At 48.2% G+C, this 15,808-nt stretch overlaps 1 protein-coding gene across 1 annotated transcript in view; it reads right to left on the minus strand.

The window, feature by feature from the left end:
• The window catches only part of PDHX (pyruvate dehydrogenase complex component X), a 73,989-nt gene that overhangs the window by 15,127 nt on the left and 43,054 nt on the right, over nt 1-15,808 (minus strand). Inside the window, exons 6-8 of the mRNA XM_044269448.1 lie at nt 8,838-9,006; nt 8,354-8,501; nt 3,611-3,669 (exon numbers count right to left, since the gene is read on the minus strand). Of these exons, the coding sequence (XP_044125383.1) occupies nt 3,611-3,669; nt 8,354-8,501; nt 8,838-9,006 (376 nt within the window). The remainder of the gene's footprint in view (nt 1-3,610; nt 3,670-8,353; nt 8,502-8,837; nt 9,007-15,808) is intronic.

The following is a 15,808-nucleotide window of genomic DNA, read 5'->3' on the forward strand; positions in this document are numbered from 1 at the left end:
AGAGCCGTGCCTCTACTCCGATACAGACCGCAGCATATGGGCAAATCCCTGGGATGCAGGAACAGCAGAGCGATGCGGTGCGGCTCACACGGAGCGAGCGAGACGAAACGAAAAAAAGCCAGTCAACTGGAACTCCCCAAAGATTACGTTTTAGAAAATTAAAATAATGGCAGAAGGAATACATTTGTTTCCTCTGCGAAATGCCCCATGCCGGTGAAAATAAATTTTCCTACCCAGTACACACGGGCAGAGGAGACGTGCCGTACTGGCGCTCATTAGCCGGCTGCTGGCAGGGGGTGGGGTGGGGGAACTGAACGTCGCTGCCGCTCTGGGAGACGCTACGAGGAAAAAAAGCTCTGCATGTGCTCAATATCCGGCACTACCCGGAGGGAGCTGCCACCTGTGCTTATACTACAACTCCCACAATCCACAGCTATAAAGATGGTTCCGCTCCATGGGTCATAAAAAGAGGCAAATCAAAAACAGGTGAAGGTGCTGGAGACCAAATGTGCACGGCGGGGGGGCTGCTAATAATGTAACTGTGCCTGAACAGTGCTACATATAAATGAGTCTATAAAGTGACGGTCATCACGTACACACAGGTATACAGCAGAATGTATATACAGTCATATACATCCCCTGCCCAATAGGTTTTCACAGACTGTGCTGGAAAATGCCTCTTCCTTCCAAAGTCACATTGAAAAGGGTGAAGGAAGCTGAGATCTGGGCTGCTATTTGCAGGCTCCTCTTCTCCATAATAACAGCGCTCTCCATTATTCTACTCATAGCACATCTGTTGGAACAGCAGCCTAAACCTCAGCTTAGTAGTAGAGGTATTCCCATCTTAGACATTTATGGCCCGCGAATGGAGGCCATGCATGTGCGCGCTCTCACCATTCATTTCTTTAGGAGTTAAAGGGCATCTGTCAGCAGTTTTGTCCCTATGACACTGGCTGACCTGTTACATGTGCGCTTGGCAGCTGAAGACATCTGTGTTGGTCCCGTGTTCATATGTGCCCGCGTTGCTGAGAAAAATTATGTTTTAATATATGCAAATGAGCCTCTAGGAGCAACGGGGGCGTTGCCATTACACCTAGAGGCTCTGCTCTCTCTGCAACTGCCGCACCCCCTCTGTACTTTGATTGACAGGGCCAGGCAGTGAATACATCATCTCCCCTGGCCCTGTCAATCAAAGGTGAGAGAGCACAGCAGTTGCAGAGAGAGCTGAGCCTCCAAGTGTAATGGCAACGCCCCTGTTGCTCCTATAGGCTCATTTGCATATATTAAAACATAATTTTTCTCAGCAATGCGGGCACATATGAACATGGGACCAACACAGATGCCAACAGCTGCGGCACATGTAACAGGTCAGCCAGTGTCATAGGTACAAAACTGCTGACAGATGCCCTTTAACCAAAGAAGGAGAGAGAGACAGAGAGACAGGTCTCCTCCTGGATGTTGCAACCAGTGGGCCACCTCACCGGGCGTTCTGGGGGGTCCACATCCAAGACTTGTATACAGTCAAATATAAATACAAGCAGATAAGACCAGAAAGGCCACAGGGGGCAGAGACTGAGCAACCCTTAAAGGGATTTTTCTATTGATGGCCTTTCCTCAGGATCGGCTATCGATGTCTGATCGCCGAGGGTCTGAAAACACACAACCCCACCGGCCAGCTGTTTCTGGGCAGCTCCAGTGCTGGAAATACACACCTGCTTCTAGTATGTAGTGGAAACAGCGGCTTCCATTCACTTCAGTGGAATCAGCACTGCAGTAACCAGCTCCCTCCACTATACAATGCATGGCACTGTGTAGCTCCGATGTCACCCCTAAAACAGCGGGCGGGGGTGAAAGATATTGGACCGCCACCTATCCGATATTGATGGCCTACCTTGAGGATAGTTCATCAATAATAAAATCCTGAACAACCCCTTTAAGGCGTTTTTGTATTCATTTCTGTTACCACAATCATCCCCGTTTCCAGCCCGCTGTGAGACTATGCTTCACTGCGTCAGGACATGCTAATTAGTGGTGACAGGTGCACTTTAAGTCAAGCAGATGTCCACGTGACAAATAGGGAGGCGAACGTTCTGCACGGTGCCTGATGTAATACACTGCAACGCAGGTCTTCATTACACCGCGCACTCTGCAGATGTGCCCAGCCGCCCGTCCTGACCACAGAGGACGCAGTCTTTCCTATCCCCATATCACGGCAAGATGGCTGCAACGTGAAACAGAATACAGCAAAGTTTAGCACACGTGTTTGCTCCTGGATTAGCAGATTTTCCAGATTACAGGATTTTTCTTTGCTGTATAACATGGTGCCTCAGCAAGTCACATGATACGGTCTGAGTGCAAGTCACGTGATCCTTTTTAGAGCTGCGGACTGGTTGAGAGGGATCATGTGATACACCACGTGACTGCACAGAAGCAGGAAGTACTTTCTTTTTCGCCGGCTGTAACGAGGACGCGGTTATGCTCACTGCTATACGTATTCGGGCATCGCTCTGATCTAGTAATGATATAGAAACATGTCAGCCCAATAATCTCAGAGTCTAATCTGTACGTGAAGATTTGGTTTAAAGCCACTGTCTGGAGATGTGGCCCCTCATTCGGGACCTCCATTAAAACCCTGGAGCCAAGAGCATCATCTTCTCTCTGGAGGACCCGACAGGTCTCTGCATTGCATGGATAACTCACTGATTTCAATGGGCAGCATGCAATGCTTAATTTTCCCAGTGGTGGCGCTGCAGCGGAATTGGACAGGTTCAACAGAAGATTCTAGAAATTTACTGGCGTCCAACAGTGGAACACCCTAGGGTGAGCTTATACGCAGGGGAATCCGTCCACATACTGAAAGGGTTGGCAGATTTTCTTTTCTTCTAAACTGTCCATTGCCTGGCAATGGTAAAATATAAGAAAAAAATATAAATTCCCTGAGGCCAGGGACTGGCTGCAGCAGTATAAGGGAAGTCAAAAACAAAACAAAAAAAAAGTCCCTTTCTGCAACCGCTCCAGCATTGCTGCTACTATCCTCTCATCCCATATACCACTGCAGGCAATCCATCACCTCAGCAGTGAGCAGCGTCAGACATCTGAGGCCAGGGACTGGCTGCAGCAGTATAAGGGAAGTCAAAAACAAAACAAAAACTTCCCTTCCTGCGCCCGCTCCAGCACTGCTGCTACCATCCTCTCTTGTACCATATACCGCTGCAGCCAATCCATAACCTCAGCAGTGTGCAGTGTCAGACGTCTGAGGTCGGGGACCGGCTGCAGCCTGGGAAAGGAGAATGAGCAGTGGAGCTGGAACAGAGCGGGTGTAGGAAGGAAAAGGATTTATTTTTTATTATCTTACCAGGGAACCTGTATTCTGTGAACGGACTGCTTCAGAGGCTGCCAGGATGTGCTGCTGAGTGAGTAGTCCATTCACAGAATACAGGCTACCACAACCAGTGCCTATAGTGTCCCCTTTGTGCTACTCACTATTACAAGTCAGATATCGTCCTGCTTTGAGGGAATCAATCTATAGCCCATCTGGCTATTGTAAACTACAACTCCCAGCATGTCCTAGTAGTCAGATCTAGGATACATGGTACTGCGCCGGACTTACTTTGAGTGTGACGGCCGTGGCTTTGATGATGAAATCGTTCACAGAGACCTTAATATTATCTGAAGAAGGGACGAAAAAAAAGAGAAAGTGTGTTAATGACATCATCGGCCTCTCCCCGTCCCCTGTGATGTAACAGCTGGCGACAGACTCACGTATGACACACTCACAGCGGGTACGGGCTGGCGCGCCCATAAAAAAAGCAGCCATCAATCACGGTTATGAGTCGGGTTCTCCCATTCAATAGGTATTAATCAGACTGCTGCTTTTATTACCCACGTGTCTGAAGCGTTTCTATCTACACGTGGTGCAGGACAGCCACTTAGGAGGCCACATAGTCCGGTCGTAAAGGGGGAGTTCGAATTGAGTAGGGACGGGGTTAAAACACACAAAAAAATAATTCTATAGACACTGGTTCGATGACGGATGAAGTCGGTGATTGGCTGCAGCGCTTACATCCGCCATACAGGCACCTCACCGTTGCCATGCATGACTGGGAGGATCAGAGTGGCGGTGCTGGAGCAGAGGGGGTTTGAACTGGTAAGTTTGGAAAAACATGGCTGCTTTTCTTCCCCAAAGACAGGGCCACGGCCATCCACAGGTTTGTGTCATTGCAGCTCAGCTCTATTCACTTCGATATAAATGCAATACCACACACAACCAGTGGACAGGAGTGGCGCTAATCTGAAAGAAAGCAGCCATATATATCTAATCCTGTACCACCCCTTCAACAAAAATAGGTTAATGAATAGAATGCTACAAATGCAGTGAAGACTGACACTCACACAGGCAGTGCAGCAGAATAGAATAAATTGTATCCCCACCCACCACCGCTTATCCTGACATAATACCAAATCAGTGTGCAAATGGAGGTCCTTTAGTTCGCTACATGGTAAACGATGATGAAAAATCCTCGCGTTATTGCGAGAACGGACCTGAGGCTCGCAACGGCGGCAGAGGGGTTAATCCTGTAATCTCTAATCTCGGCAAAAAAGAACATTGGTTTGCTCGGTCCTGTTACACAATCCTGATTTAATCATCTCCCCGTTCTCTCCCAAACCCCTGCCCCCGCCCCCCCGGCACCAGCTCGGCTCTGCTGTGCACATACTGCCCTTGCCATGGCTCCCTACCCAGGAAACAGGGCTGCCAGTCCCCGGCGGGTGGGAAACCCTCTGTATTTAGTAGCTGTCACCCTGAGCCAGTGACCTGTTCAGGAACACTGATAAATGAGTGGAGGAGCCCGCGGGGCCCGGAGATAGTGCAGGAGCTGCCAGCGGGGTGTTCAGTCACCAGTAATGAAATCTCCTCACGTACCAAATACACAGCCTTGTTGTATTCCGCTTTCTGTCTCTGGGAAAGCAGAGTGAGGACCAGCTATATTCCGCTTTCTGTCTCTGGGAAAGCAGAGTGAGGACCAGCTGTGTTCAGCTTTCTGTCTCTGGGAAATCTGGATGAGGACCAGCTATATTCCGCTTTCTGTCTCTGGGAAAGCAGAGTGAGGACCAGCTGTGTTCAGCTTTCTGTCTCTGGGAAAGCAGAGTGAAGACCAGATGTATTCAGCTTTGTCTCTGGGAAAGCAGAGTGAGGACCAGCTGTGTTCAGCTTTCTGTCTCTGGGAAAGCAGAGTGAGGACCAGATGTATTCAGCTTTCTGTATCTGGGAAAGCAGAGTGAGGACCAGATGTATTCAGCTTTTTTTCTCTGGGAAAGCAGAGTGAGGACCAGCTATATTCAGCTTTCTGTCTATGGGAAAGCAGAGTGAGGACCAGCTGTGTTCAGCTTTCTGTCTCTGGGAAAGCAGAGTGAGGACCAGATGTATTCAGCTTTCTGTATCTGGGAAAGCAGAGTGAGGACCACATGTATTCAGCTTTTTTTTTCTCTGGGAAAGCAGAGTGAGGACCAGATGTATTCAGCTTTCTGTCTATGGGAAAGCAGAGTGAGGACTAGCTGTGTTCAGCTTTCTGTCTCTGGGAAAGCAGAGTGAGGACCAGATGTATTCAGCTTTCTGTCTCTGGGAAAGCAGAGTGAGGACCAGATGTATTCAGCTTTCTGTCTCTGGGAAAGCAGAGTGGGGACCAGATGTATTCAGCTTTCTGTCTATGGGAAAGCAGAGTGAGGACCAGATGTATTCAGCTTTCTGTCTATGGGAAAGCAGAGCGAGTACCAGATGTATTCAGCTTTCTGTCTCTGGGAAAGGTGGGTGAGAACCAGTTTGCAAACATTACAGCTCATAGGGGAATCGTCACCCCGCTTTCCTGAATGGTGTTTATTTTTTCTGGTAGCACCAACATATACGGCAGCGCTGTATATGGACGGCCATCTCTTATATAAGTCACTATTCAACTATTCTGGAGAGGAAACAGAAGAATCTGGAGAAAACCTACAAGGAATATTCCCTAAATTTGCCAGTCAGGGACCTGGGAAAGCTATGAATAGTGGTCATACTGACCGTCACCAAGCTTATTTAGGCTCCTGAAGGGAAACCATGCAGCTGTATGGGACCAGATGAAGGGAAATGGGTGACAACCTGAAAGACAAATGCGTCTCCTTACATAAAGCTGCATGAGCCCAGGGTGGACAGGACACGATCCCTCTGAACCGTCTGCTTTGGAAAGCAGATTTAAACCTCAATCAGGTTAAAGGAACATTCCAAGGGAAACCCATGCGCGGCCTAAGGGGGCGGGGCATGACACAGGGCACCAAAGAACACCACAGATTATGGAAGCAATGCCCCACCCCCTCAGACCTATGCTGAGCGTAACGCCGTCTATGAGGAGCGTTCCTTTACATGGCTGTAATCCCCCGCTCGATCTCGCCGTTGCGGAATGTGATTTGCCTGTTGAGGGGTTTATGGAATGGGATTTCGCTGCAGTTTCATCTGTAATTACTCCTCCCAGCTCCGTCCAGTCTGGGTACTTTGGCCGCGACCCATGCTCGGGGAGCAAATATCCTGCACATCTAGGAAAGTAGCCTCAGCCCGGGCGGTTAAACCTTCCATTAGCAGCGAGGTCGTGCTCTGAGCTGAACACACGGATTATACAAGCGCGTTACACAGACCTATTTTTATTAATCTGATGGATTTTTTTTCTTTTACAATGTATATCGCCAAATCTGCATTCATTATAACCCGTTCGTAAGGGTTGCCCACTTAAAGGGGAAGTGTTTTTTATTTGTTTGGTGACCCGATTCTAGTTCTGTAATTTTTTTTTTTACATTTTTACTAGATCTGATAAGTCTTCCTAAAATCTTAAAGAGGAAGTCCAGCCCAAAAATGGGTGGGGGTCTGTGAACGGTGGGGGGGGGGGGGAATCACCAACGAATCAACATCTTCAGTCTGCTTAGGGCTGTACTAAAATATTTTGCATGGTTTCATGTTCATATGTGCCCGCATTGCTGAGAAAAATGATGTTTTAATATATGCAAATGAGCCTCTAGGAGCAATGGGGGCGTTACCGTTACACCTAGAGGCTCTGCTCTCTCTGCAACCGCCGCGCCCTCTGCAGTTTGATTGACAGGGCCAGGCAGTGAAAATGTGATCACCTCTGGCCCTGACTTCTCCTAAAGTCATTGAATGTGCAGAGGGCTCAGCAGTTGCAGAGAAAGCCTCTAAGTGTAACGGAAACGCCTCCGTTGCTCCTAGAGGCTCATTTGCATGTATTAAAACATCATTTTTCTCAGCAATGCGGGCACATATGAACATGGGACCAACACAGTTGCCTTCAGCTGCCGAGCGCACATGCAACAGGTCAGCCAGTGTCATAGGTACAAAACTGCTGACAGATGCCCTTTAAGCGAGTCCAAGAGGGAGAAGCAACCTCTAGACAGAAGCAAGAAGTTTGTAAAGAGTCCGACATGTTGCCAAGTTGGGGCTCAGTAGACGGACCCACTTACAGGGAGGAGCTGCGCTATCTTAAAGGGGTTTTCTATTCTCAGCATTTGTGGCATATCACTACACAGAGGTGGGAGCTAAACCTGTCTGGTGAGGGATATGCTGCAAATGCCGAGATGGGAAAACTCCTTGAAATGGTGCGATTTATTTTAACCCCTCCAACTTTTGCAATTCTCACCCATTTATCATTACGAAGTTTGTCCAGCTGCTACATATGTTACCCATACAGTGGAGCTGCAGTCCGTCACGGTTATTCTGTCTACAAATCTGCGTCCCTTAGCATCTTTATCAGGAGTCCGTTTCCCCGTTTCTATGTAAATGTCACACGGGTGACATGCGGTAGTAAGAATATGGAAATTGCTCGTTAAATGCAATTATATGTCTATAAAAGGTAGGACCTACATGACGGGCTTCTCAATTTGGAACCTAAAGTAGCCCAGGAAAAAAAAAAAATCCTAAAAGTGGCCCCATGTTGTAGGAGGGTCCAAACTGACAAAAGGCGGGGCAACACAAGTAGGTGTGGCTAAAAGAAGTGGGCAGAGACAGCAATACCGTTGTGCAGCACAAAATACCGCCCCGGCAGAACCAAATACCACAGTGCAGCACAAAATACTGCCGCCCCGGCTATAGGATGAAACTCCTGCAATAATGAGGGCCGAGAGCTTCTAATGTATATGGACCTTGGCTGGCCCCCTGGGGCATTGGCCCCCCGGGAAATTTCCCTGTAGGGTCTATGGCCAATCCGCCTGTAACAAGATAGTATTATTACGTCGGCCAGGCACGGGTTGGAAGATGCGCCAATGACTTATGGTTTCGGCAGCACCTCCCCTCAGATTATTTTGGAACCGTCTCACTGACCTTTCGCCAGCTCCTTCCTCAGTTTGAGAACCGCTCCGAGGTCGCAGTCCGTGTTGGCGTAGGCGTGAGGGATGGTGGATTTAGACTCTGTCAACCTCTTGGCAATAACCTTTCGAATGTTGCTGGTTGGTATTTCAGTAAACGTCCCCTGGAGGCAAATACGAGGGTATTAACGATAATATATGCACAAGCAGCACAAGTCACACCTCTGGCAAAATTACATTTAAAGAAACCGTTAAAGCCGGTGATACGCAAGGCCCGCTGTGCGCAATAGATAAAAAAAAATTAAAAATAATGCACCGTCCTGCAACTTGTACATTTTTTCATTTTTTTTTTTGCCTTTTCTGAAAGTTTCTAGCGGTTTGGGTGTTTTCTAGGCCTCTGTGAAATCAGATACATGGAGACATCAGGTCACAAAGCCGCGGCAAAGACTGGACAACGAGGTGCACGACAAGGAAACAGAATGTGGTTTATGAATCCTTACCGGAGCCGGGGGCGTTCCAGGGATGGACATTGGAGGTTCTGATGGGCGATGGAGGGCGACTGCTGGAGGCGCAGGCCGTTGTGGGGTGACTGCTGCTACCTTCTCTGGTGCCGGCTGCACGGCTGTCTCCGCTGTCACACCCTTCTGTGACACGACTCGTAGAGCGTCCCTGTACAAAAGAGCGCAAAATACTCAGTAACTGCAATAGGTACAGACAACAGGGCTGATCTCTGCTATCCGATTATATACGGGATGTCACGCAGAGGACGGCTGCACGAATAATCTGTTAGTTTTTATATCTTTTTTCACATTCTTGCGCAGTCACTGTGGACCCTTTAAAGGGGTTGTGTCAGAATCTAAACTAGCTAGGTGGTAAGTGTCTGAAGGCTGGGACACCCACCGATCACAGGAATGGGGGTCTTCTGAGTCAAGCACCCACGCTGCTGCTTCTTTCACGGAAATGTGTCACCGTGATTTTATCCGCCAGTGAAAACCAGATCGCGACACATCTCCTTTTCTTCTAATTAGTTTTATCTTCTGATTAGATTCTTTTTATTCTATTTCTGAACAGGACTATGGGGGCGGCCATCTTGCCTGAGCTGCTCTTAACAGCGTTTAGAAAGCATTAGGAAAATTGCACAATGGACGGGAGGGGACCTCGCTGACTTCTAGGGGAGAGTTCTCTGGGCATGCTCTGTGCAGAGGTCATCGTACAAGGAAGGAAGAGATAAGATGTGAACCGCTTATTGTGAATGGAGGATTTTGTCGTATCTATACCCAGAGGTGGTATCGGTACAGGCAGGATTAGAATGACAGACAAGCAGATAACTAAGTGGCACACATTATTAGGCTTAGCGCCCAGTGCGAAAACTGCAGGATTTTATGCTTTGTGACATGGAAAATGAAAAAAAAAAAACATAAAAAATGTATTAAAATATATTAAACATAAAAATTTGATTTAAACAATAGGTCATTTTCAGGCGACACATTCCCTTTAACCTCTGTGGGACTGCAGCGATCTCCGTCAGTTCCACAGAGACTGAATGAAGCAGCTCTTTTCAGACGGGTGACACAAGACCCTCGGTCTCGTGATGATGGGGGGGGGATCGTGTTTCAATTATCTGTTCATTGTGGATTTCACACTTTTTTTTTTGTGCCATCAGTTGTCTTTTGACACGTATAGGACCACATAGTCCTACACTGTGCGGTCCTACACTGTGTGGTCCTATACCGTGTTGTCCTAATATCCTACACTGTGTGGTCCTATACCGTGTTGTCCTAATATCCTACACTGTGTGGTCCTATACCGTGTTGTCCTAATATCCTACACTGTGTGGTCCTATACCGTGTGGTCCTAATATCCTACACTGTGTGGTCCTATACCGTGTTGTCCTAATATCCTACACCGTGTGGTCCTAATATCCTACACTGTGTGGTCCTATACCGTGTTGTCCTAATATCCTACACCGTGTGGTCCTAATATCCTACACCGTGTGGTCCTAATATCCTACACCGTGTGGTCCTAATATCCTACACCGTGTGGTCCTAATATCCTACACCGTGTGGTCCTAATATCCTACACCGTGTGGTCCTAATATCCTACACCGTGTGGTCCTAATATCCTACACCGTGTGGTCCTAATATCCTACACCGTGTGGTCCTAATATCCTACACTGTGTGGTCCTACACTGTGTGGTCCTAATATCCTACACTGTGTGGTCCTACACCGTGTGGTCCGAATATCCTACACTGTGTGGTCCTACACCGTGTGGTCCTAATATCCTACACTGTGTGGTCCTACACCGTGTGGTCCTAATATCCTACACTGTGTGGTCCTACACCGTGTGGTCCTAATATCCTACACTGTGTGGTCCTACAACGTGTGGTCCGAATATCCTACACTGTGTGGTCCTACAACGTGTGGTCCGAATATCCTACACTGTGTGGTCCTACAACGTGTGGTCCGAATATCCTACACTGTGTGGTCCTACAACGTGTGGTCCGAATATCCTACACTGTGTGGTCCTACACCGTGTGGTCCTTTACTGTGTGGACTGCAAATGGCTTCACAGTAAACTGCTATTTAGCTGCACAACCATTAAAAAGCTTTCAAAGATTTTTTAGAAAAATAAATAAAATTACCGTTAAATATCCTTTGGCTCCATTGCCGCTTCTCCGGTCCTGCAGCGATGATATCATGTGCATGGTTCATGTGAGTGATGCAGCCAATCAGTGCAGTCTGTGCTGTCCATGCAAGTATTACCGCTGAGGACAGTGACTGGCTGCAGCGGTCATGTGAATAATGCGGTTTCATTGCTGCAGGACCAAGCAGCAGTTCTTGGGTGGAGGTGCATTTAATGGGCCTTGGTTAGGTCCTTCTTTTTACCCTTTTCTGTCCTTAGGTCTCCTTCATACATCATTGTTTTTGCAAACCATGCATTAATACACAACGCTGCTCTCATGTCCGTGCACACCCCCGCATTTGTTATGGGTCTGCGTGGCTGATCAACAAATTATAGAACATGTCCGTATCCGATCAGTTTGGCGGACCAGAATAGGCATTTCTATTGTTCAAAAAATGCCATTGAACACAAAAAAGAGAATACAACAACACACCGCAAGTGGGAGCTGAACACCACCACCATTGAGTAAACTCCAGTGCTACATTTTGGCTTGCAGGGTTCGTTACATTTCCGAAAACAAGACGCATGCCCCCGTGTGTCACATGACCACTGAATGAAAGCAAGCAGAGATCTAGGAATTTATACAGAAAGTAGATTTATTTGCTGAGAGTAACCACATTGTGCACGTTCCGCACATCGCCTGCTGCCTTCACCCGGATCCTCACCTCTTGTACCTGCGCGTTCTTACTGTCTGGGAATCTGCAGCATTACCTACCGGTCCTAGTGCTGCACTTCGCTTCTCAGGGGGCGAAACCGTAAAAAACAGCAACTCATTTATCAGAAAGTAAAGGGAACCATGGCGGTGTCTTTGGAAAAATCACACTGCCATCTGCAGGTGATGGGGAGAAGTGCAAGGTCTGGTTTCTGAGTGACGCAATGGACGCCGTGTTCACAGACTGTATAACGTGTACCAAACCTAATCCGACTGCTGGATCCACTGGACGTCAAGATGAGCGGGGGAGGAAGTTCTGATAACTCCTATCGCGTCCAAAGTCTGACGAAAAGGAGGACAGGGCTTCTCCGGATACATGACACAATAATTCTGTCCAATCAGAAGCTCAGACAGAATTCTGCCGTAGACAGTGGAGAAGATGCTGCACTACAAGTGCCACATGGCGCCACGGACTAGCCACGCAACCAATGGCATAAAGCACCATCCACTACCCATGCCACACAGTGCCGCCAACTACCAGTGCAACACAGTGCCGCCAGCTAACAGTGCCATAGAGACTGGCCAACTAACAGTGCCACACAGTGCCGCCGTCAACTAAGTGCCACACAGTGCCGCCAACTACCAGTGCCACACAGTGCCGCCAACAGTGCCATAGAGAGTGGCCAACTAACAGTGCCATAGAGAGCGACAGTGTCATACAGTGCCACCAACTCACAGTGCAGCACAACGTTGCAGACTCACAGTGCCATACAGCACCCAAAAACAGAACCCCAGCGTGTGCACATACAATAACTATACGTCTACATCCAGCGTCTACGACGTCAGGCCGAGCGGGATTCTTCCATAAGTCACCGGCACAAGACTACAGATATGTCTGCCCCCGTAGCACTGCTTTAGGCCTCTTGCACACGAACATTATTTTTTTTCCCCGTTTACGTTCGTTTTTTTGCGTTCCGTATACAGAAGCATTCATTTCAATAGATCCACAAAAAAACGGAAGGTACTCTGTATGCCTTCCGTTTCCGTATTTCCGTTCAAAGATAGAACATGTCCTATTATTGTCCGCATAACGGACTGTTACATCAAGGGCCAGCTGTTCCGTTCCGCTAAAAACAGAATGCACACAGACGTCATCCATATTTTTTGCGGATCGCAAAATACTGAAAAAGCCATACGGTCATGTGCAAGAGGCCTTAGGCCTCTTTTACACGACCGGTTTATTTTTTCCGTTTAAGGGCCGTTTTTTTGCGATCCATATACGGTTCATATACGGAACCATTCATTTCAATGGTTCCGGAAAAAAAAAAATTAATGTACTCGGTATGCGTTACATTTCCGTTCCGTTGAAAGATAGAACATGTCCTATTATTGCCGGCAAATCACATTCTGTGGCTCCATTCAAGTCAATAGGTCCGCAAAAAACACGGAACACATACGGAAATTCATCCATATGTCTTCCGTATCCGTTCCGTTTTTGCGGAACCATCTATTGAAAGTGTTATGCCCAGCCCAATTTTTTCTATGTAATCACTGTATACTGTATATGCCATACGGAAAAACGGAACGGAAACGTAAACACAATGGAAACAAAAAACAGAACAACGGATCCGTGAAAAACGGGCCGCAAAACACTGAAAAAGCCATACGGTCATGTGCAAGAGGCCTTACTGTTAGTGCCTCCGCCCTGTATACCTCCACAGATGTCGTTTTAGTCCATGTTGAGGGGTCCTTTAATTCCAGCTCATCCCCCAACGCTTCAGCCCTAGTGTCACTTTAATGATGTCACGTGCGGGATGGCTCCCCTAGGCAGGTGCTGCGGGCCTGCTTGCCCTCCCCCCACCCACCGAGGCCTCCGGGTCATGAGGCAGGGGTCAGACCCTGTCAGCTCTGCACAGTGTATGGCTGCGCTGCAGAGTCCTCCATACCGCAGAGGTCACCTGCCGGAGATGGTGTCAGCAACACAGCAGGAAAATGATATGTATATTCTACAGAAAGCGCTGGTAACGCTTTATACGCGAGAGCTGGGGAATAAAAATGTGATTATTTTTTAGACTTTCAGATTTTTCCTAATTTTTCTTACTGCATCTGGTAAGCGTTGTCTGTGCGTGGCTGTACGCGTGGTATCGCCGATCATGCGACTGGCCGGGATTTAAAGGAACAGTTAATAAAGAGTCCCAGCAATTTCCCTCTTAACCTCCTCCTCTCCACTGACCCTTTATCATGGCGAAATATATATAACGAATTCCCCTATAGTTGTCCTAGAGCAGCGATGCTCAACCAGCGGCCTTCCAGCTGTTGTAAAACTACTCCCGGGCATGCTGGGAGTTGTAGTTTTGCAACAGCTGGAGGGCCGCAGGTGGGGCATGCCTGTCCTAGAGAACCCTCCTGACATGTCTATTTCAGGGAATACTTGTAGTTCCCAAAATATTAGTCTGGAACATCTTTTCTTAGAGCGAGTTGTGCCGTCCCTCTGTAAATCCTCCTGGAAAAGTATGAATAAAATGACAACCAGGAGTAACTATTCCCCTTGTTAAATGGGGGTGCGTCACCGCACGACCGCACGGCCACCCTGTCAGCACTGATTGGACAGCATCAGACTGTGGGGGTACACACCTCCATCTGTCCATTTATTCATACATTTTTGGGAGGAATAACAGAGGAACGGCACAACGCAGAATACAAAAGAAAAGGGTTCTGTTTAAAGGGGGTTCTCCGAGCTACAGACTCTTATGATCTATTCTCAGGACTGTGGGGGGGTCCAACTCCTGGCACCCTGACTGGTCACCCGGGCTGCTGCAACGCCAGAAGCTATACTGCATACGGTGCTAGAGGCAGACAGCGCCATACACTGCGTAGTGGCCATACTGGGGTACTGCAGCTTAAATCCCACTCAAGTGAATGGAGCTCAGCTTCAGCCGCTAGCAGCAGAAACTACACAGTGAATGGAGCAGTCTGCCCCCGTCCGTGCACTGTTAGGGCTCGTTCACATGACCGTATGTAGGGGTCCACATCCGTGCCACAATTCTGCGGAACGGATGCGGACCCATTTATTTCAATGGGGCCGCAAAAGTTGTGAACAGCACACCGTGTGCCGTCTGTATCCGTACTTCCGTTCTGCGGCTCCGAAAAAAAAGATAGAACATGTCCTATTCTTTTCCAGACAATAGGCATTTCTATCATAGGGCTGGCCGTGCGGAACGCACACGGACGGTATCTGTGTATTGCAGACCGCAAAACAAATATGGTCGGGTGAATGTATCCTTAGTGTGCAACGCTGCAGCAGTCCGGAAAATCTGATCGTCGGGGGTGCAGGATGTCGGACCCACATAGATCTGACTTTCATGACCTGTCCTGAGGTTCGGTCTATAGCTGCGAGGACCCCTTTAAGCTCCATTCACACGTCCGTAATAATGGGTCCGCACCCGTTTTTCGCAAATTGCGGAACGGGTGCGGACCCATTCATTCTCTTTAAGGCAGGAATGGATATGGACAGCACACAGCGTGCTGTCCGCATCCGCATTTCCGGAGCGCGCCGCCAATCTTCCGGTCCGCAGCTCTGGAAAAAAAAAAGAACATGTCCTATTCTTGTCCGCAATTGCGGACAAGAATAGGCATTTCTATGAGGGTGCCGGCCGGGTGTATTGCGGATTCGCACCCAACATGTGCAGATAGGGGGCAGAACGGAGCATCGTTAGACGCTGACAAGCCTGTGCTCCACAGAGATAAGCAGTCCCTGGCGGCTGCTTATCCCTCTCTGTACCGAGAACATGTTTACGGGAAGTCGGGACTGATCCGGCCTCCTACGTAAGACTCTTCGCCATTCTTTTTTGTTCTCTGTGCTGTCACAGAAAATGTCGATTTTCCCGGCACGTTGGCGAAAAAATCATCACTCCCTGCGTGAAATACGAAGTAACGACAAGACCCCAGAATCACACAAATCAGGAAAAAAAATAACTTAACGCATTCTAAAAATACATTCCCAGACTCATTAGGAATTCATCTGGAAGTAACAGCAGACCCCCGAGGCTCCCAATTTAGAAAGCTTTCTACTCGGCGAGAACCTCGCGCCCATCTGCACAGCAAATGTATGTACGGTTTGTGTCACGTGCCTCGTT

This window comes from Bufo gargarizans, chromosome 10, assembly GCF_014858855.1.
Source record: "Bufo gargarizans isolate SCDJY-AF-19 chromosome 10, ASM1485885v1, whole genome shotgun sequence".
NCBI classification, from domain to species: domain Eukaryota; kingdom Metazoa; phylum Chordata; class Amphibia; order Anura; family Bufonidae; genus Bufo; species Bufo gargarizans.